At 40.0% G+C, this 23,327-nt stretch overlaps 3 protein-coding genes across 4 annotated transcripts in view; all 3 read right to left on the reverse strand.

Annotated features, from left to right (window-relative positions):
- B4GALT7 (beta-1,4-galactosyltransferase 7) overlaps positions 1-1,631 on the reverse strand; it is a 13,549-nt gene extending 11,918 nt beyond the window's left edge. The window contains exon 1 of the mRNA XM_026726197.2: positions 1,322-1,631. Coding sequence (XP_026581982.1) covers positions 1,322-1,386 — 65 coding nt within the window. The 5' untranslated portion in view covers positions 1,387-1,631. The remainder of the gene's footprint in view (positions 1-1,321) is intronic.
- A 2,160-nt stretch (positions 1,632-3,791) lies between these two features.
- TMED9 (transmembrane p24 trafficking protein 9) lies at positions 3,792-7,754 on the reverse strand. The gene is made up of 5 exons (XM_026726208.2): positions 7,588-7,754; positions 7,316-7,416; positions 5,993-6,118; positions 5,737-5,883; positions 3,792-4,631 (listed from the first exon to the last, which is right to left on the reverse strand). The coding sequence occupies exons 1-5, from the start codon at positions 7,733-7,735 to the stop codon at positions 4,482-4,484; spliced, it is 672 nt and encodes a 223-aa protein (XP_026581993.1). The 5' UTR covers positions 7,736-7,754; the 3' UTR covers positions 3,792-4,481.
- A 1,170-nt stretch (positions 7,755-8,924) lies between these two features.
- LMAN2 (lectin, mannose binding 2) lies at positions 8,925-13,736 on the reverse strand. Of its 2 annotated transcripts, none has more exons than XM_026726235.2 (8): positions 13,565-13,736; positions 12,879-12,997; positions 12,626-12,743; positions 11,829-11,908; positions 11,495-11,656; positions 11,060-11,174; positions 10,576-10,695; positions 8,925-9,833 (listed from the first exon to the last, which is right to left on the reverse strand). In XM_026726235.2, the coding sequence occupies exons 1-8, from the start codon at positions 13,692-13,694 to the stop codon at positions 9,673-9,675; spliced, it is 1,005 nt and encodes a 334-aa protein (XP_026582020.1). In that variant the 5' UTR covers positions 13,695-13,736; the 3' UTR covers positions 8,925-9,672. The 2 variants fall into 2 exon arrangements, with proteins under 2 accessions (XP_026582020.1, XP_026582026.1); XM_026726241.2 differs by having other exon boundaries at positions 13,255-13,736.
- Positions 13,737-23,327: the final 9,591 nt, after the last annotated feature.

Here is a 23,327-nt window from a genome sequence, read left to right on the forward strand (position 1 = left end):
ATCAGGAATATTATATCACCCTTAGACAACCTGTCTCCATGCCATGTAGGGCTTTAAAAGTCAAAACTAGCACTTTGAATTGGGCCCAGAAGGTAACTGGCAACATACAGCTCATAAAACAGATATGTAAGTCTTCTTGGGGGCACACATAACTGCCTGTGCTGCTTTTGGATACAAGGGCATGTAGAAGGTATTATAATAGTATGTGTGAAGGGACTAGGGCAAGAGTAACTGTGAGCAGGGCCTCACAATCCAGAAATGATGCACAAAACAGTTGTGCAAAGCCCCTCTTGGCCATGCCTGGCACCTTTTTCTCAGCTAGGAATTTTGAGTCCAGAAGGACTCAAGCTTCCAGGACCAAAGACGGTAAAGTCCCAGATCTAGAAGGCTCTAAAACACAAAGCTATTCAGCCTTGTCAGTTTAGGGTGTTCTATGAATCTAGTCACCATAATTTACCCAACACAGTAAATACATCAGTTTCACATACTATATGTCATAATACTATCTATGAACTATCAGTTGCCTAAATAAGCTTTTGAATCACAGATTGTTCAGATCAGATTACACTCATCAGCTGTAGCTGTATTTACATGGAAGTAAGACCAAATGCATACTTTCTCAAGCTGCATTCTGCCTAAGGCTAGATATACATGCATGAATATGCACACTGCAAAAACAGTCCTCATAACCCAGCCTATTCTCTCATACTCCCCTCAAAATCTTTTTTTCATACATGAGGCCCAGGATTATACGTCTGAGTATTTTGTCATCCAACTTTAAAACTCTTTCACTTATGACTTTGCATCTGCAGCAAAGCTTCCATTCACTTGGGAAACAAAGGAAATTTGCGCAACCGGCCGTTTTTTTTTTAGTTCCTGTTCAATAACTTGCTTAAACGGTTTTGGAATGTGGGGTGACGAATAGGGCAGACTATGCTTTTCTCTCAATCTTCCCCCTATGCAATGGCACTATGACACTGGCTCACATAGCTTTCTTATTCATTCCTTCACTAGAATAAGCTATTATGTAGGCAAAATAAAAATAAAAAATCGACCGTGACACACACCAACAATGAATCCATTCCACATAGCATTGTCTCCCCAGGTATGAAGCGTTTTTTATGTTTTAAATACCCAACAGAGGCGTATCCAACCCGTGTCATAGATTCTGGTTCATGGTCATTTTACAGATCTTCAGAAATTAAAGCGAATCGTCTGAGCCCCAAGAGAGAAGCAACCATTGAGGCTTGCTTCTACCACAGCATCTCCCAAATATCTTCCCGATCTGATTCCCTGTCCCTCATACTTTATTGAAACTTACCCACCGCCGCCCCCGCCTCCTCCCGCCCGGCGATACATAGTCGACTTGCGTCGAGAAAGCAACATCCTGCCGTCTTGCCGGTCAACACCCCACCCGGGACACGTTGGCTAACACACCAGGTCCAACAACTATCGCATCCCTCCAGAAACATGCTCCTTACCAGCTGTTCCGCCTAACGTTTGTTCCTAGTTGAAGAGAAGTTCCTCGCTTAAGGATGAGCAAAGCGAATCGGTCCCGAATGATAGAAAATAAGAGTACAAAAGGCAGAGCGAACTTCTAAGTATCGCTAGAAAAAGGGCTCGTTGATTTACGTTCATTTATTAACATAAGCCTTAAACCAATCATTAAAGATATTGCTGAAACATCGATTTAGATGCCTTCTGCTGCAAAATGTGGGATGTAATAAAGATAGTACACGTTTTAGAAGGAAACAACCATTTTTAATTTCTCTCAATACAATACCAACCAGAATTAAGTACCTTCAATAAACAAAACATTAAGGTCAGATCATTTATTAAAATTACCCTCTCTTCTAAAAACGTTAACTACAGTATTTCTTCTCCCATTTAAAAGATAACTTGTTTCAAGTATAGCAGTAAAAGGCGGCCAAAAACTCAAATGCTTCAATTGGATTGTACATATTAATTTAATGTCCTTCTGACATTGTGAATATACCAATGAATGGCAATGGTGAAGTCATTCTAAAATGTTTGGGTTATTCCAAAGACATCCTTCTCAGCACACCACATTCCAAGAACAGGATAACAACACTGCTGGATTCTTTCCTTACAATCTAAGAAGCTCCCATTTTCCCAGTACACCAAGATTTATTTCAGAATTAATTCTGGCATAGTCAGAATTATAGTCTATATATTATATTATATAGTCCAATCAAGAGATACAACTGAATTATGAAAAATAATTGTTTTGAGTGGAATTCCATTCAAAATTGTTTTGTGACTTAGTATTATGGATAATTGGAAACAGGTTGGAGTTCACTTGTCTGATCAAGTTTAACAATTTAAGTTCATCCTCAGGTATTTCAGCAATAAAATCACCATTCCATCCATTTTATTAAACCAGTTACATAACACATTTATTCCACGTACAAATAAGGTTCATTAGATTTATTTGGTGACATCTGAATTGCAGAACTCACTGCAGTTGCTTCTAGTTCTTCATCTTACAGAGTTCTGCAGTCTGCTTAGGTAATAAACTATCATTAGCATTAAGGAAAGAAAATCCTATGCAAACTTATAAAGAAACAATACATATATTTCAAACAGATATGGACTAAATAATACACCATCCACTTAGGTTTTATACTCATTCTTTACAAAACTGGAAATAAAAATTTCAGACTCCTATAGTGAAAAGGAGGTATGGATAGACAAAGGAATGAGTACAATGCTTGCATTCATTCCACCAATCCTGCCATGCTCCCCGTAAGAGATAAAAAAGCAAATCAGATGGTCAACATAACCCAACAATGCTTCAAGCTTATTCAGAAGTGCAGTTCACAAACATAAAGCAATAACAGAACCTTTACTCTAGTTGCCTAAAAATGACCCAATTCAGACAAATAATCCTGAGTGCAAAATGAAGTCTGACAACATAAAATATTCCATCATTTTGCAATTCCCTTTTCTATACCCATTTTTGAGGCTGGCTTATCCATTCAGTTTCCCCTGTGTTCCAAACTAAGGTAATGTGGCTTAAACTTTGCAGCTTAGAACCACTGCTTGTTAAAGTATGGCATGCTAGAAAATATAGCCAGGTGTACAAGGGGCAAAAAATTTAAGCAGTTTATTCTTTGATATAGCAGAATATAGTTTACTGGCCACAAATTTTAATGTCTGAATCAAGTCATTTTTTTTTTCTTCCCCCCAAAACTGCACCTCATATTTAGAGGAAGAGACAGCAAGGAGTGTGTCCCTAATTTTGTAACAATGATTATGTAGAATTTGCTAGATAGCCAAGAATTTGGCAACAGAAACCCAAAAAAGATTTAAGCTACAAATGTTAGCAACTTTATTTGGAAGGGCATTCCAATGAAATCAGTAGGATTTTCTTCCTAATAAATGTAATTAGGATCTTATTGGTGGAGCAGCAGAAACATGTATGCATGGGCATTTGCAAGGACATGACAGGAGATGACAAAATGTGTGTCATGTTGACATGCAAATGCCAACTTATATAGAAATAACACATACTTAGATGCAACTAGGTGGCATCTGTATAATACATGTATGTCATAATTTTGGTTTCACTGTGGTTTGCTGCAGATACTGCTGCATATATCCTATTGAATGCTGCTACTTTAAGTTGCACTGTTGTAAAAGCAACCTTGCAACTGCTTATACATTCAAGGTAATAAGAAAATGAAGTACTGTCTATGCCAGAAAATGGTGAGTAGGTATAGACAGGAAAAATCAATTTTAACAAGATAGAGAAGAAGAGTATAAGTGAATTTCAATACTTAATCATCTTTTATTAGAAGCCCAGTGATCAGCACATTAATCCCATAACACAGATTTCTTTCAGAAAGAATCCTATTAATTCCATAGCAGCAAATCCCCAAATCAAACTGCGTCCTATGTATGATGAAAAAGAGAATTGAAAGGAGAGCCTCCAGATCTTCTCATTCAAAACATTCTCCTGAGTGGTGCACTGGTGGTGGTATTTAGAAATCAGTGCCAGTACATATACAACACAGTTAAAAATTGCAAGTTTTCTTGGCTCTGATAAACTGTGATACTGGCTATGCAAAGTTCCAATCACCTTTCAGAAGAGAGTCTAATTCTGAAGAACATAATTAGTCAGGAGAAAAGTGGAAGACATGGTGCCTTCCTCCCCTCTCTGCAAATACAAAAACAAAACACACTCTTCCTATAGAGCTAGAGAGGGGGACTGGTCTTGACTATCTGGAAAGAAGGCAGCATCTTCCTGGGGCCAAAGCACTGCATTGAAATCACCACAGGCTGACATGTTGAAGGAGGAAGAAGAGCGGACACACTGGGAGGTAGATGGCACAGATCCTGGCAAGTAACCAGTCTGGTGGAAAGGGCCAATGAGAAAAGAGAAGATCAATGCAGACACCTGAAGTGCCAGGAACTGTTCCTGGAAGAAATGCAGGCTTTGGGCTGATATTACTCTTGTTTTATACCAGCTTCTTGGCTTCAAAGAAACTCTTGAGGTGTCTCATTTGCCAAACGCCAATGACTACAAGGATGAGAGTCTGAATTATGGACCACCAGAGAACCCTCTGGTTTGTGCTTTCACTGGTTTGCCGGAAACGCTCCTCTCGCCACTGAGAAAAGAGGGAAAATATCAAGGAAACATTAAAACAGAATGGGATATATTTTTATGGTCAGTTTGGGGGAAACAGCAAAAATATAGAAAACTCTGCATATTTTCACCAATACCCTCAACAATAAGGTATGTGGGCTGACCAATTTCGTTATGGTACTTCCTCCAAAGAATTAGGCCTCTTCCCCAACTTTATTTATTCATCTAGTCTAGTCTTCTAACTAGAAGAACTTCTCTAGTCAAATGTCTATGGAGATTCTCAGTCATCCAGGTCATGGTTGTCTCAAAGATGTTTTTTTCAACCAGAAAGTCCAGTTGCCTCTTGAAATAAGCACCTTTGGGATTCTCTTGTCAGAACTTTAATTTTCAAGAAGCCTTGCAAAAGTTCCTCATCAAAAATTCCCAAATAAACTTAGTGGTCATGAAATGAGAGAACCTATCTTTTTGAGAATTCCTCACTGATTAAAGAACAAAACCAAAAAATCAGAATAAGTGGACAATTTTCTGAACGAATAATGGTAAGAGTCACAAGTCACACAAAGATCTGTGCTGGGACTGTTGCCTTTTAACCTATTCATGACAAACATGACTTAGGGTAAGCAGAGAGTGAGCCAGGTTTGCAGATTACATCAAATTATTAAGGGTGGTGATGAAATTCAAAGGTGATTTGTGAAAAGCCCAGACTGATCTCTTTAACCGAATGATTGGTCAATACAATAAAAATTTAAATAAGTGTAAAACACTAAACATCTGGGCAATCCCCCCCCCCAATTTTACATTTACAGAGATCTTTTTTCTGGTTCATTACAAATAACTCAGATAAACTGAAAAATAAAATAAATTGTGGGATCAGTGTGTCTTGCAGAAGAGCAACAACTATAAAAAGATCAACACCTCCTGCCTGATGAATGAGGACTTGTATGAGAACCAAAATGCTAGACTAATATGGGTCCTGACCTCATCCGATAGTTATTTTCATGTCCTCTATCTCAGGAAAAGATTTCCTTGCTATCTGATGTCTAGTTCTTTAAAGGGATAAAAGTTTATGTGCCAGTTGCACATCTGACAGGTTGAACTGCCACAGAGCTATAATCTGCCTTTCTTACCCTTTGGTAGTTTTGTTCTTTCTGGATCTGTTCTATCTGCTCCAGAAGCTGGCGAACACGCAACTGCAGCTCACTCAGCTTGTCCTTAGCTGCAATCTCAGCATAATCATTGGCATGTTCCCCAACTTGGATGTCAAGATGGACCCTCTGCAAAAAGAATAAAAAAAGAATAAAGTGCAAATACCAATAACAGCAAAGATGCCTTAATAGCAAGCATGAGGTAAAAAATCTTCTCTTAATTTAACAAATATCTTACCAGCATGCCTCCTGCAAAAAGGGAAAACTTTGTGGAATTGGAGTGCAGGCAGATCTGATGCTCTCCTGGGGTGTGTGAAGTAAAGATGAATCTGCCCTCTGAGCCATACTGCCGTGACAACACCACCTGTAAATGGAACAGATTTATAAGAAAGCACACAAGAAAAGTCAGACCAAAAATATATGTATACAGGATTTCAATCTTCAAAAAGGGCGAGCATTTTCTTGCAAATCTTTTCACTATACAGTAGATATTAAATGTTCTAAATGAAGTCAATTATTTCAGCATGGTTCAATATTTAGGATTTCATAACATACAGGCAGTCTCTGAATTAAGAACATCTGACTTAAGGACAATCCCTAGATATAAAGATACAACCTTTGTGTTTTTAATATACAGCTTGTTTTCAACCGTCCCTGGAAGCATTGCTTGGCTTCAATGCTTCGTTGGCTCAAGAAAGGACAACACAATCTTTAGTAAGAGGCAGTCCTTTTGTAAGTATGAGTTCCAACTTAAATACAAATTCAGGTTAAACATAGAGGTAGGGAGTGGAATTCATTCTTAACACAAAGACTATAGTTTACTTATTAAATTATGAAACATCTAACATTAAGTATGAGATTAAATCCATTATTTAAAGAATGATGTTTAAAATAGTCAACTGTACTAAGCTGATGAGACTAAGGGGCAAACAGCATAGAATTTTTGTAAAGTTTATTTTACATGCTGTACAACCTTATTAGGGAAAATATGAAATTTTTTTTTTTTACTTAACGAATTTGCTAGGTAACTCAGGTTATTTCACTTATTTCTCTTATTATGTACCATATATACTTGTGCACTCTAATAAAAAATGAAATTAAAAAGGTAATGAAGGATCACAAATGTCATTGTTTTATTTATTTTTCATTCTAGACTACTTTGTACTATTTTCCAAATAGGAAACGGCAACTGATTATTTTAAACTACTCTGAAAGGAATGTCTTTTTGATATGATTAGAAAGGTGGCCAGATCTGTTTAATTTTCTAAAGATACAGAAGAGTAAACTGCCTAGGAATAGCAATGCCAAAGTATAGATGTGAGATCGGATCTGGACACAAAAGCATGTGTTGGGTTTACATATGATACAGTCACAAATTCCCAAGTTCGACAGGCGCACCTGTGTTCACACCCACCCAATCCATTACTTCGCGGCATTTGGTTCTGAGTTGTTGAGTCTCTGGCGCGGAGTCTCGCGTTTCTCCCGATGTTCCGCCATCTGACAGAGCCCCCGAGGGAGGAATGTGCTCGAGAACCTCACTGAGACCATGTGCTTAATGTACCTTTTCATCGGGGTCCTTCACCTCCACAAACATGCCCAGGCCCGGAGTAGCAGGAAGGTACTCTTCTCGCTGCTTATCGTACAACTGCGTCCGGTAATTCCCTGCGTGGTAGAGGGGGGAAAGTTGGCCTCGGAACAGCTTCTGTCCGCTCTTTTCCAAAGCCCACCACCACGCCCCACCCACACGCACCTCCTAACCCGCTTCGGCACACTGAAGTCCCCCTCCTTTCCGCACTCCCTCCCTTGATACGACCGGTCCTCCCCTCCGCTCACCGATGACCATGGTCTCGTCCGGGATCTCCTCGATGAAGCATTTGCGTTCCGTTTCGCCCAAGTGGAAGTAAAGGCCCCACGCGCGGGATACGATCCCGGCTACCAGCAGTAGCAAGAGCACCCTCGACCGACCACCGGGAGCCGCCATGATGCCGCGCTTGCGTCCTGTCTCCGCTTTCGCGCCACGTAATCGCTACACAGCAGAGGGCAGGCCCCGCGTCGCCAAAAGGCCGAAAGACTACAACTCCCAAGGAAGCGGGTGGGGAAGGGGAAGAGCCTCCAAGCGCGGATTGGAGAGCTTTCTCTCTCTCCTAAGTCAGCGGAAGCGCCGCTATGTTTAGTGGTTGGGTTGGTACAGTAGGTTGAAAGCTAGGGAGTAGCAGAGGACTCGAAACATTCAGGTTCGCAGGCCGGCACTTTCAACGGTCCCGCTTTTCTCCCCTGGGCCTGGCCGATAAATAGAAAAGCCCAGGACTGTCAAAATAAGAGTAGAATTGCCTTCTAGAGACTTGCAGATAGTCCTCGACTTACGACCACAACGGAGCCCCAAATTTGTTGTTGAAACATCTGTTGAGTTTTGCCTCATTTTACGACTTTTCTTGCCACAGTTGTTAAAGTGAATCACTGCAGTTGATAAGTTAGCAGCCTGGTTATTAAGTGAATCTGGCTTGCCCATTGACTTTGCTTGTCAGGACACAAAAGGGGAATCATGTGACCCCGGGACACTGCTACTGTCATAAATATGAGGCAGTTGACAATTTTGATGACAAGGATGCTGCAACAGTTATAACTGAAAACCGGTCATAAGTCACTTTTTTCAGTGTTGTAACATTGAATGGTCACTAAATGAACTGTTGTAAGTGGAGAACTACCTATACCAGCTATGAAATGTGATTATTTTGGGTCTTGTGAAGATGAAAGATGAAATGTATTGCATTTCAAAATTCAAATTCTCAGATTAAAATATGTTCCCATTTATTTTATGTAGTTGAATCAGTTTTGATTCCTGGTACTGCCCCAATTAGTCCCTATAGTTTTCTTGGCAAGGGTTTCCTATGTGGTTTGCCATTGCCTTTTTCCTAGGGTCCAGAGAGCGACTGGCCCAACCTCACCCATTTGGTTTTATGCTTAATTAACAGGCCAATTGCAAATTCTGAGAATATGTTCATGTGAAAAATATTTTTTTTAAAAAACCTGAATTGCTCCATTATTAACACTTTTTGATCCCTGAAATTTTAAGCATGGAATTAGGTTCCTGCCCCCCCCAATCTAGTAATACAAATGCAGCCCATCCACCATTCACTTATTAACCATAAAATTAAGACAAACCACCAGGATAAGTTTTCCATTTTATTTCACATTGTCTTTCTTCAATTTATCATCTCCCATATGCACACATAACAATGTGGCTATGATACACTTCAATTCTGCCATTAGAATCAACTAGTTTGGATGTTTAATCAATGGGGCACATAGTCCATATTGTCTAGAAAAATCAAGCCCCTGTTCTCCCAAGCCAATGCAGTCACAGTTATCACATTTCATGGATACCAGTTGTTTTGGTGCAAGTTAGTTTCACTCCCAGCAAAACAGAAATAGCTGGTATTAAAAAAAGGTTCTGGAATAAGTGAAACTATGAAATACATTCAGTTCAAAAAAATAATTTTCTTGAATTAAGTTTATAGGCCACAGCAAGAAAACCACCCTCCACATAGCTGAACTACCAAAATACTCTTAAGAGTAACTGTGTGGAAATACTATCTGAAGTGCAAAACCTGCCTCTCAGAGAAGAAGCAACATTTTCTAAGTTTGAACCATACTGTTATTTGCCTGTTTTCCATACAAAAATTTTATAGAAGCACTGAAGGTTCCATACAGCTTTCAAAATGGCAGGCTCCCAAGTACAGTACAACCTGTATTCCAGATTGTTTGACACAATTTCCTATTGTTGCCAAGAAAAAAAGGGATATGAAAATATTCCATACATTTCTCTGAAACAGCCTTTTATAAACCAGAGTCTATACAATTCTCCCTCCCCCTTGTAAAAAACATCCCCAGCTGCCCCAAATTTCAGTTTCCTACACCTTAGTAAAATCGCTTGTTTCGCTCCTGGCGTTTCTGGAAAACCACAGCCCCCACCACAGCACATACAATGATGCCAAGTAGAGAACATAGTAATAGTAAGAACACTTTCCAGCCTGTCAAGGGCCCACTACGGAAGTTTCCTGTTGGATCATCTACATTATCTGAAGAGAAAAAAATAAAAAGTTTAATACATATTACATCTTTCTGCTTTTCTACGTAAATAATAGTTTAATATAGATTAGCATAATTCTGGATTACACAGATTACACAGAATAGCTGTCCTCTCCAGAGTTTGTGAAAACCCTCCCAGGTTTCTTTGCAGAAAAGCTAATAATCATTAGGTGGATAATGAGAAATAATCTGAAACAGAATTTTAAACTTTGCTCTCTAAGATTCTGGTCCAGCTGAGATCCCATGGTGAACTTTTACCTGTTTCAATGCAGCATATACAACTGCAGACAAAAATATACGCATTCTTGGTCAAATTGTATATTTAAATAAATCTAAGTAAATAAATAAATCTAAATCTGGTTCTATTGTACCAATGTCTACATGGTAAAAATTAAACAGAATATCTTCTTGCAAATCTGAATGCATATTTACTATTTATGAAGTTTTCAAAAATTCAAAATAAGAAAACCTAAATATGGCAAATGCAGATGTTTGACAGAGGTTTCTGTTGTAATCCACCTAAACTCACACTGTTTACATTGGATATCACTACACATCCAATAAATATATAATCAGTTTATAGTTATTTGATCACCTGGTACCTAAACCAAAAAGACTGTCTTTATTAGTCTATACTAGCTTTAAAGTACTTTTAGGAAGAGCAATGCCTGTGGGAAACTGATCTCCCATTTGCTTCATTGAACATTCAGGGTAGAAACATTAATAAATAACCTTTGGGTGATTTGAAAAGACTGACGCTGGGCTCAATCTTTGTCCAGTCAATGTTTTCGTCCTCTGGGGAATGTTCCACCATCAATTGAAATAGCTTCATTGAAATGATATCATGATTATCTGGAAAAGAAACCAAGTTATATTCACTGTTCAGCTGATTAAAATTCAGTGACAAAAGATCACCATTTATTATCTTCCTGGGTAGCTTCCTGCAAGCAAAATCAGCTGGGGAAGCTGAATTCTCTTAACTGGATGATTTGCCTACCATCTATAGTGATTAGTTTAACAATCATGACAAAAAATGCCATAAAATTGGGTGCAACTACTTTACAATCTACTTGCTTAACCACATAAATTCTGGTCCTAATTGTGGTTGTAAATCATGGATTACCTGTATCTTGTGAACTTTACCAAAAGCTGTCTCTATGTGAAATAATATAAGCAAATAGGACAGTCACTTTAACTACTAGCAGGTACTTCTCACCAGATAGATCTCCTGTACCAGCAGAAGCCCCAAAGAAATAACCAGTGGGTAATCGAACTCCTGCAACATCAAAGCAGTTTTTCCATTCATTTTTATCCTCTACGTCAGTCATAACCTGCAACATAAAAGTCATCTTCCGCATTAAGCATAACTTAGTTTTCACACTTCTCAGACAGTTAAAAAATCCTATGGAAATGTACAAGAATGTCAATTCTGAAATACATAAATTGGTAAACTCAAAACTATATTATCAGATTATATTCATGTTCACTTTTTACATTTCATTGACTAGAGCTGTAGTAAACATGATGTAACTTATTCATTCTAAGTTAGTTTGGAACTTCCATGGACATTCATCTGTTATTTGTGTAATATGGTAGAATGTCATCTAATTCACTTGTGCATTTTGTATCCAGCACCCATCATCACACTTACCGTCAGACGCCCCCGAGAATATCGGACAGCCAAAAAAGTGTCGTGGTTCTGATTACGAATGTCAGCTGTACACCCTGCCAGCTCCGTCCAGCGACCATCTTTACTATGGTCATAGGTCAGGGATCCATTGTTAACCATGGCAGAAATGTAAGGAAACACACGCTACAGAATAAAATAAATTTTAATCAGACTTGTCTCTCTGATGCTCAAAACTCATACCCTAAATATTTTGAAATCCCTATGCATACAGAATCTCTATTTATATGGGATTGTTCATGCAGGAAAAGCAAAATGCAGTATTAGCCTTCAAACAGAAGCTATTGGTATCATTTACCTCAGAAGTTTCCTCATTGGGATAGGTATCCAGGAAAATGGCCAATCCATGGAATTTATCTTTACTGCCAAATACAGGTCCTGAGGGTGATAAACAGAAAAATATGAATAAGGGGTCCATGTACTTTTAAAGAGCTAAAATCAACCAATCTTCAAACAACACTGATCAATTTAAACATTTTACATGAAGTCATTTTGGAGTAGATGGTATATAAATATGTATAATGAACAAATGTTTGCTAGCAATCATTATTATTGATGGGTAAGTCTGCTTAGGGCCAAAAAAGGTTTGTGAAGTTTTACGGGCTAGGTACCCTGGGGAAGATGTTACCCATGTCACAAAGCCACTCCAACGGAAGATTCTGGAAATTATTAGCTAACATTCCATCAGTGAATAACCTACTATTTCATGGCATAAGACCAGGGGACTGCCTTTCCCTGATAGTTTCTACTTTTCCCATAAAATATGGAAGGAGAAGTATGCTGCAGGTCCAGTTAATATAAAGAATGTTATCTCGAGGGATCCACAAAGTAGACTTTTTGGTTACTGCCCCTGTTCTACAGAAAACTATTTCCCTTGAGATGAGAATGACTTTGATTCTTCCAGCCTTTCAGAAAGCCCTTAAAACATAGATATATTTCTGAGGATGATGAAGTTCTAAAGTGTCTATTGTTTCAACTAGAGTATATTCTGCCAGGCTGATTGCAACAACTGTGGGGGAATCTATTTACTTGTATTAAAAGTCCCAAACCCATGAAAGTGGAATATATTGCAAGTTATTATGCTGATCACAATACCTGCAGTCAGGCGATCCTGGGTGTACCACAGGGCAAAACCATCTCCATGGAGATTCTTCTTCCCTGCCCCATGAATTTTAAAATGGACATGAAGCTCCCAATCCTTCAGAAAACAGGGCTAGAAGACAAAATAGAACAACTCCAAACAGCTGTTCAGGAAATCCAAGGTGGAAAGCATGCAGGCTGCAAATCACATCTAGGCAATATCCCTCAGAGTCTCACCCCATCTTTTCCATGTAGAAATAACACTCACCAGCCGGTTCCAGATAGAACCTTCCTTGCTGCGCTCATCAGGGGTCAGTCGAACATACTGGCTAGTCAACATTGTACTCCCTTGAAAATCCCAGAGAGGCATTGAACTGGAGCCAACCCCTAAAACAGAGGATACTACAGAAATAATGAACTGTGGAGTACATTTTGGGGAGTTATTAGGGGGTGTTATAAGCTAGCTGTAGGCAAGTAACAGATTGTCTGAACTAGGTTTGATTTCCTCAGAAGTGGGAACTGTGTTCACTGCATTTCTCCTCCTACTGTTCTGTGGGCACCTTATGACAGAAACGGAACCTTATTTATTGCCACCAATAACTGGTGAAATTCATATGCTTTTTCAATACATAAAAGAGTTTCACCTGCTCTTCATCATCATCATCATTATTACTGATGGGTAAGTCTGGTTAGGGCCAAAAAGGTTTGTGAAGTTTTAGGGGCCAGGTACCCCCGAGAAGATGTGTGTGAACGGGCAAGTGCTGTCCCCAGCCAGAGGCTTTCGGTTTTCCTCCCCCTTCACGAAAGGGCAAAACCAAGACCAGCCCTTGGATCCACACAGACGAGCCTTTAACAGAGGAGAGATCGGCCACCAACGGGCTCAAGCGTGAGCGCGGGAGAGGAGGGAGCAGACAGACGGGTCAGCAGGGTGGCAGCCCTGCCCTCCTCACGCACCCTGATAAGGCTTGATAAGCGAGTGTTCCCGTTTTAGATGCTCATTGTTGCCATCTGTGAGCTCCGCGGCTCCTGGCGGCGCGGTCCCGGCCAAGAGGAGCGGAAGAAACAGCAGGGGTGACAGCACCATGCTGATTCCCAACCCCTGCAGGCACCAACTCCCGGACGCTCTACCCTCTTCTTATTTCCCTCTGCGTTTCTTCCTCCTTCCGGTTGACCCCCCTAGCCCGGAAGTGAAATCGACGCCCGCGAATTTGTTATCTCCACGACGCCACGCTCTCTTGGCGGTTACGAGATAGGGAAAGTGGAGAGGAGCAGCAGACACGCCCCTTCTTCCGGTGTTTTGAGAGAGATATATATATATCTCTCTCTCTCTCCCCTTGTTACAGTATTAGATATTAGGAAAAACCTCAATGTATCTGAATAGCTTTTTTTAAAAAAAATCAATCCCCTCCCATTGAACTCTGAACTTTTTAGTTCACTTTTGGTAAATACATATCTTTTGGCAAAAATATAAAATAGTTTTTGCAACTATTGCTTTATGCGTTAGAAAAAGACCTTAAACATTTGTGTGCTTGTTGGAAAGTTTAAGGAACACCATTTAAGTAGTATTATATGCCCATTTTAAATAAATAGTGGCATGAAAGAATGTGCATATTTTAGATTTCATTTTTAGGGAGAGAAAAATGTCCCATAGGGTAATTTTCCAACTAAAGATTGTTTTGTAATTGTTTATTGAAGTAAATGCAGCAGTAACTACATCCACAGAACCAATAAGAGGTTCTTCAGGGTGGTGGGAGCTGGTGGATACATTTTGAATTTGGGGAATATGGTTCAAAATGGCTGCTTGTGGAGCTTGCGCACTCACCACATGAACATCTGTATAATTAATTTCACAGGTATAGCACACAAACACACCAATACATTATCTTTGGTTACCTTTGTCCAACTTGAGGGCAACTGGCATGCTTCCAAACAAGCACGATGTTGTATTTACCTATTGTTTCCATCTCAAATAGAATTAGTATGTCCATTTAAAGTTTACAGGTATCTGTAAGCTCTGCAGCTGTTGAGGTGTGTTGGGGTGGTGGGTGAGATTGTTTTCCTATTTTAATTAAAATTAAAGCACACCAAGTTTTCCTATTTTAATTTTTAAAACTTTGCAGTGTAAAAATTCACTCAAGGTAGAACACTAAGTGAAGAGGGGTATTTCTGGATATATTGGCATCATTTAGATGCCACTTTCTAGCACCGACCGTATCAGTGGGAGTTCTTAAACAACCATAGCTGTTGTGATATCATTCATTCTCTAAATGCAGACAAGTCAACCATAAGGCCCAAGGGCCAGATCTTGCCTATGTTGTGTTTAGATCTGGCCTGGGAACAGACTAGTAGGAGGGTTATTGATTGACACCAAAGAGGCTCCCAAACTCCCACTAGGAGGTGACTGATAAGTTGTTGGTTGTTCCTCTAGCTCAGGGTTCTTCAAACTTGGCAAGTTTAAGACTTGTGGACTTCAACTCCCAGAATTCCTCCAGTCAGGTTAGCTCAGGAATTCTGGGAGTTGAAGTCCACAAGTCTTAAACTTGCCAAGTTTGAAGACTCTTGCTCTAGCTGTCTATGATTCCCTTATAGGGGCCGCTTGGCTTCCAGGGCTATGGGGTCCTGAGATGTTACTTACAGTGAAGGTGCTACAGATAGCCCTTCTTTCTTTCTGGGGCTGAGTTTGCAGTGGATCAGCGCTAGGGTTTTGCTCAGCACACACCACGGTTCTCCCGAGGGCAGGGGGCTTCCTGGAGGGTAAGGCTGGAGGAGGAATGCGTCTCCCCTTGGGCTGGGCAGGTAGGGCGATTGAGGTAGATGGTATTTCCACTGATCCTGGGACATTGGGCCCTTCAGAGCAGTTCTGGGCCTCGATCCTTTTCTCTGCTCCTCCCTTTACCAAGGATTCCTTGGGTGCTCCCTGGAAGGGAGAGCATACCCTCCCTGGCTGTGCTTTGGGAGCCTTTCCTTCCTAAGACCTGCCAGTCCCTGTTTGTCTCAAAGCAGTTGGGCCCAAGCTGGTGCCTAATAGACTTGGTGGATTAAAAATCTCAAAGGATCCAATCAAGGCACTAAAGGGAGGGAGGCTGACCTGGATTTGCAGGATGGGTGACATTAACGTATTACTTATACCCTGCATCACCGGCCTTAAGAAGAGGCATGCAAAGGCATGAGCCCTGCATCCTATTCCCACCTTGGTCAACCAGGTATGCTGATAAATCCATACACTGCTTTGTGTGGCTTAGAAGCAAGTATTAAAAGGCAAATGTCTCTAAAGGTGATAGCCATTATGAGTGGTAGCCAGTGATATATATTACTTCAACTTGTCATCTCAAATCGGAGAGCTTACAGCAGTTACAAATAGAATAACAAAATAGTACACACATACAGTATATATTCCATGCATTTGAAATTATATTTTTATTTACATATATTGCTTCATCTCCTTTGAGATCTGTAAATTCAAACTCCATAGTTTTCCCATGGATTATGACTTGTTGTATGCTGATTGATTTTCACCAGGTTTTACCACTTTCTGGGGGTCTTTTTGTCCCCAAATATGTAGATTAACTTCCTCTAAGGCAAACATGTCAAACTCAACTTATTTCTCTCCACCAGGAAACAGCTTAGCAGCAGCAGCAGCTTCTGGAGCCAACACCTGCAGTCCGGTCACCTGTCAAACTGGAAAGCAGCTCCAACACTAGCAGCCTCGCACTGGGGACTCCATCCCCTCCTTGTCGGAAGGCTCCCCTTGTACCCCAGAACATCCAGACTCACGGCATCCTACTGGGCCTCCAGAGTGGATACCTAGAGCGCTGACAACTGCTCGCCTCACGCAGCATCCAGACTTTGCAGTCTCATACTTCATATATACAACATCTGTGGTGAAAAAGACCGGCGTACCTATACGGATATTTAAACCCCCCAAAATGGCCAAACGGAAAGTAGACTTTGAAAACAGATGCTTTCAAAAGAGGTGGGAGGCGGAGTACCTGTTTGCTGACATTGACGGTAAGGCCATGTGCCTTGTTTGCGGAGCTCATGTGGCTGTACTTAAAAAGTATAACATGAGGCGGCACTATGAGACAAAACACGAGGACAAGTACAAACACATGGACATACAGCAGAAGCTAAAGAAGGTGGAAGAGTTTAAAAAGAGTCTGATGGTAAAGCAGCGTATGTCCAGAAAAGCAGCGTCACAAAGTGAGGCTGCTATGAAAGCTAGTTTTATAGTGGCAGAAAAGATTGCTAAATCAGGCCGGCCATTTACAGAGGGGGAGTTTTTGAAGTGCTGCATGATTAAAGTGTGTGAAATCTTGTGTCCAGACCAAAAGCAAGCATTTCTGAATGTAAGCCTAAGCAGAAATACTGTTGCTGGTCATATATGTGAACTTGCCACTGATTTACAAATGCAGTTATTTGAAAGAGGGAAAAATTTCATTGCATATTCCCTTGCTGTGGATTTGAGCGCTGACATTACTGGTATGGCACAGCTGACAATCTTCATTCGTGGAGTGGACTCAAGTTTATGCGTTACAGAGGAACTTTTGGATATGAGATCAATGCATGGCAATACCACTGGAAAAGACATATTTGAAGCAGTATCTAAATGCATAAATGACATGAAACTGCCCTGGGACAAACTTACGGGACTGACAACAGATGGAACACCTTCGATGTGCATGGAAGAGAGTGGATTAGTAGGAAGGATGTGTGAGAAGATGAAGAGGGAGAATTGCATAGGTGAGCTGATAGTATATCACAGCATCATACACCAGGAAACACTATGTGGCAAAGCCCTGAAGATGGAACATGTAATGTACACTGTAATACAGATAGTTAACTTTATAAGAGACAAAGGTTTAAATCAATGTCAATTTAAGTCTTTTCTGGAGGAAATATATTCTGAACTTGGTGACCTGTCCTATCACACAGAGGTGCGATGGCTCAGTCATGAAAAAGTGCTCAGATTTTTTGAGTTGCGTGAGACGATCTGTCAGTTCATGAAAAGTAAAGGAAAAGACTCCACAGTACTGCAGGATGAAAAGTGGCTGTGTGAGTTAGCTTTTCTGTGCGACATAACAAAGCATCTCACCGCACTAAACCTTCAGCTTCAGGGACGCGACTCTGTGATCACAGACATGTATGATGCAGTGAATGCCTTTCAGGTTAAGCTGAAACTCTGGGACATTCAGATGAAGCAAGGAAATTTAAGTCACTTTCCCTGTTGCCAGGCAATCCGAAACCAAGTCTCCACCACTGTGTTCTCACATACTTATTTTGGTGATAAACTGAACACGCTTCACATGGAGTTTACACGTCGCTTTGTTAAATTTGAAGGACAGAAATTCAATTTTGAACTGCTCAGCAATCCTTTTGCAATTGATGTGAGGAAAGCACCTGTAAATATCCAGATGGAGCTGATAGAACTCCAGTGTAGCAGCACACTTAAGGCAAAGTATGATTCTGTGGGGCCCCTGCATTTCAGCAGGTTCATCCCTAAAGCGATGCCCCAACTCCGGCTACAAGCTGCTCGAATGCTCTGCATGTTTGGTAGTACATATGTGTGTGAGCATGTTTTCTCTGTGATAAAGGTGAACAAAAGTGCACACAAAAGTCTTCTCACTGATGAACAATTCCACTCTATCGTAAGAGTGTCCACAGCCCAGAACTTGACCTCAAACATAGATGAACTTGTAAGCAAAAAAATAGGCCAAACATCAGCCTCGGACAAAATGGCATGAGAAAGAACTAAATAGCTTATGCTGTTTCTTTGTTTTTGCAGATTTATTTGAAATATTTGAATTGAATGTTAATCCTGTTTGACACACATCTTAGACATAATGCACTCCTCAACTAATATAATATATAGTCTTACATGCAACTGGCCCTTTGAGGGCAACCATAATACTGATATGGCCCTCAGTAAAATTGAGTTTGACACCCCTGCTGTAACGCATGCATCCACCTACCAGCACCTGCATGCTTGCACACCAATCTGAAGTCCTTCAACAGGCAGATTGTATCTGCCATGATCAGTCCTACAATCTTAAGCCTTCTAAGACAGTGGTCACCAACCAGTGGGCCAGGGACCACTGGTGGTCCGTGAGAAAATTTTGGTGGTCCGCAGAGAAATGTCACCCCCAAAGCACCCCCCAAAGCAATTAGTCCAGGCTGCATGGGAACACTAGGCTGTGCCACCCACATGGCCCGTGGGAACACAAGGCTTGCATCGTTTGCATTGCGAACACGTAGTGAGGGGAGGGGGGAAAGGATGGAGGGGGGAAACTTGCCCCACTCACCCCATGCAGCTGGCCTGGCTACCAGGCTGCTTCTTTCCGCTTCTTTCTTCTGCTTTTGGCTGCATGCAAAGAAAGCAGCAGAAGTCTCCCCCAAACTCTACCAGAAATGAGTCTTTGGGGCATCCTGCTCCAAGAGGCTGCACCGGTGCGACAAGTCTCACAAGGACTCATTTCTGGCGGAGTTTGGGGGAGAGAAAGAAAGACTTTCTGCTTCTGCTGTTTTCTTTGCATGAAGCCAAAAGTGTCTCTCCCTGGGAACAGAGCTGGAGATGGTATCCTGCAATCCCAAATAAAGCATGATCAATCGGTAGGAAAATGGGGTGGGGAATTTTCCTGCAGAATTTTTTGGGGGATTTTCCCAGGGTCTCTGGTCTGCGGGATTTAAAGTTGAGTTTGGTGGTCCCTGAGGTCCAAAAGGTTGGTGACCCCTGGTCTAAGAAGCACTTCAAGTGCAAGAGAGCAAAACGGGGTTTCCTATGTTCAGTTCCTTAATGAAGCTGCATGTGGTAAAAGGAATTGAGACAAGTGCTTTATGGGTTCCCTTATAGACTTGTTATTTCCCAACCTCAACAACTAAGATATGTAGGCTTTATATCCTAGAATTTCCCAGCCAGTAGAGGATTACCTTGCTGCAGAGAATGTTAAATACTGTTTATTAGCAAAAATACCAATAAAGGGACCCCACTACAAGATTCTTCTTTACTATCAGTTCTGATAACTTCTCTCAAAAGAAGAGAGGTAAATTGTTTCTAATTTGATTTATCAAAAGATACTAAGGTGAAAGGAATGATTATACTGCCAGTTGTGGCCATTATCTTTTTCTATCTTTTGTTCCTGGGAGCATTTTATCCAGTTGATACAATATAACAGCTCTACAATTCGTACAATGATCTGAGTTTTTACAGTAGGGTAGGATTGAGTTCTGGCTGTAGAGAATGAATCAACCCTTTTCTACCTTGCCTCAAAGTGTTTAGGTTAGAATTGCCAGTAACACTGATATTTACACTCTAGTGCATGATTATTAGGCATGTTGTATTTTGGAGGGTTAATATTATTACTAAACAACTACAGTGGCAACTGCCGGAATCCTGACATACCGTGCTCTCGGTCAATCTGAAATGTTGATAAACCTCAAACCTGAATAATTAAAGTAAAAGTGAGGTTTTGGCTTCTTTTTGTGTGCAGAATTATTGGGCAACTATTAGTATGCAGAATTATTGGACAACTAAATGAAAAATGAAAATTTGCCCATCTCACTTGTTTATTTGCATCTGTTAGGCTAATAAACATCTCAAAATCTACAAATAATTGTTCAGTGGTAGTCAGGTTTCAGCCTTCCTTACCTTGGTTATGTCTCTGAGCACTGAACACCTTGTAGTACTGGACACTACAGGAAGGTTGCAGTTCTGGAATATGACAGCACTGGAGGATAATAGGTTCCTGGTAGCTTCATGTTCGATTTCTTCTCAAATCTTTGGCAGTTAATGTGCATCTTTTTTCTCATCACATTTCTTGCGACCCTATTGACTGTTTGCATCAAAATGTTTGATGGTTCTGTGATCGTGCCCCAATACCGTAGCAATTTCAAGAGTGCTATATCCCTCTGAAATACGTTTTACAATTTTTGACTTTTCAAAGCCGGTTAAATCTCTTTTTTGACCCATTTTACCTCAGGAAAAGAAGCTGCCTAATAATTATGCACATGTTGATATAGGGTGTTGGATCTCCTTAGGCCACACCCTCCCTTATTACACAAATACACATCACCTGATATGCCTATATCCACTACCTGCTTGATCTACTTACATGGAATACCATCTCACAATTTTCACAATGAAAGACAAATTGATCTCTATCCAGGTGCTTTGATTATTGTTTCCAGAGACAGAGATGGAAAGGAACTTAAATCATAAAGAAAAAAATATATTGGTGGGATCTATATCTGGAGATAGATAATACAGTGGGTATAATTGGGCAACATTTGTGGATTCTGAGAATATACATCTTAGGTCTTTTGAAAAAAGCAAAGCTTTAAGAGAAAGCTACAGTGCCCTAGAATGAAGTTCCGGCTTCATTCAATGCTAATGGCATTTCTAGAAACAGTACCAAGGTTTTACAAATGAAATGGCAACAAATTGACTAGTGAATGTTTTAGTAGCAAGTACGCTGGCTACTGCATGATTTCTACAAAGAGAAATCAGAACTTGGTCTCACCACCTGACCAGTGGGAAATCTTCCTGTTCGTTGATAATGTGCAAAGTTAGGTGGCATCTTTTTGTTTTTCAAGAGATTCAAGTGTCAAACAATGAATGGTGATGAGGCTATCTAACCAAACCAATGCTGGTAGTTTTTAACAAGATGGGAATTCTTCCTGATAGTTACTTAATAAATACAATCTCTGAAGTTCACAATCCATGTTGGTAACAAAAGATTCTGCTACTCAAAATTAAGGAAAGAGAAGAACAGGTTTATTTAATATTTTTACTTGAACTGTTGGAACAGTGCTCTGTTTTGAAAGGTAACCAAGAAAGGAAAGCATTAATACAATTTGAAGGAGTAGCACCAATATGCATGAACACGAATTCTCCAGTATGTGCTGTTTGGTTTTTCTTAATATCTTTTAGTTTCTCACAAAGGCTATGTAATGTTCCCTGAAAATTCCAGAGTTAGCTCTGTTCTCAAAATAATCCAGATGGAAACTTCCCAATAAGGATATGGCACTGAATGCCAGAATGCAGCTCTTAAAAATTAATAGTTCCCAGACAACATGATCCTGATACCATGGAAAGTGTGCTTTAAACTTATGAGATATCATAGAAAGGGCAGATGTCAAAGGTAAACAGAGAAGACAATCAACAGAGCCAACATAGAGAGTTATTTCAGTGCTGGGTAGAAATTTGCATTGTAATAACATGCAGTTAAAAGCCATGGAATAATATATTTCAAATTGATAGACTCAGCCATCATAGTTCCAATCTAAAGTAATAGTCATCAGTGTACCATCATGCTTGTATAATTATATATTAGGAATAATTACTAGTAAATGTATGCTAACTTGAAGAAAATACTATTCTTCCATAGATAATAAAGTATACCTAAGGATGGAAAATAAAAATAACAAAACAGATCATAGAAGGGAGGTTTGCCTAGATACTATGTAGCAAATTTGTAATAATACAGGGACGCTTACTGGCACTAAACATTCTGATTATGCAGTTCCAGTTTGTAGCATCACTCAAACTAACATTAACAAAGGGAGGCTTTTTATCACCATAGTGTGCTGGGTGATATTAAACAATGTTCTTGCAAAACTGGCTCATCAATTCAAATGCTATTTCCCTTGTTAGACTCTACAGTTTAGGTCTAAGATGTCTCAGTGACATGAATACATACAATAAATTGTACTGCCCTAAGAATCATGCTACATTTGGAAGTTCCTCCCTCAGCCTTGAAGAGTGTCCAAATGGTTCATTGCCTTTATAAGTTCAGATTGTATGTTGGAGAACATAGTCATGGGCAAAATTCCATATTGTCCACATCACAATTTCCACACAACTTTTTCATGTACTTATTTAGCTTAGTTTATTTTCTTTATAACAGCTGGTTTTTCAGGAATAATTTATTTCCTGTAAAGATAGGGTAAGAAAAGAGAGAGAGCAAAACAAAACAAAACAAAACAAGGGGCTAAGAAAAGAGAGGAAACATTGCAGAGACACAATCTGAAACCCTGTCCCAGGCATTAAGTAGGCTTACATTCCTTGCAGATGTTTTTAATAGTTGTCTGTGCATAAAGAGTCGGCAGATCTGTGGATTTTTTTTTAAAATCACATCAAAACAAATCAAACTGACTTCAGTAGAGAAGGAACATACATATAAATATCTTGGAGTGCAATTCCAAGCTTCCTAATCATGGCACCTACATTTATTGGGCAAGTGTGGTTTTTCTCCTTAATTTCTGTTGAAATTGATTTTTTTATCTTGTGGGTCTGCTTCCAGTGATACCCTAAAAATCATTTAAAATCAACCTGGCTAACAAAAGCTAATAGCAAACTAGTCCATAGAACTCTCTTTGGAAAGTCCGTTCATTAATATTTTAAAATGCCAGGAGTCATCTTAAAAAACATCTCTGGGACATTGGTTTTCAAGCCAGTTTTAAGTCTAGTATCCCACCCTATAGTTAAACGTATTCCTCTCAAATGTGATGTGTATCATCTCTTCAATTCTAATTCTGAAATTTCATTGAGCTTTTTACCTTGGCCAGGTTGGTTTCACTACCTTCTGCAGTGTTGAGTGATACTGGGGGTATAAAAACATCCCTTTTCAGCAGTGCTTATACTCATGTGGAAATGGCTCTCTGGAATCTGGGTTCCCCTGTTGCTTTCTATATAGGGAATCTAGGAAGACATATATTTATCTCA

Source organism: Pseudonaja textilis, chromosome 2 (genome assembly GCF_049901715.1).
Source record: "Pseudonaja textilis isolate UNSWEBS1 chromosome 2, rPseTex1.2, whole genome shotgun sequence".
NCBI lineage: Eukaryota > Metazoa > Chordata > Lepidosauria > Squamata > Elapidae > Pseudonaja > Pseudonaja textilis.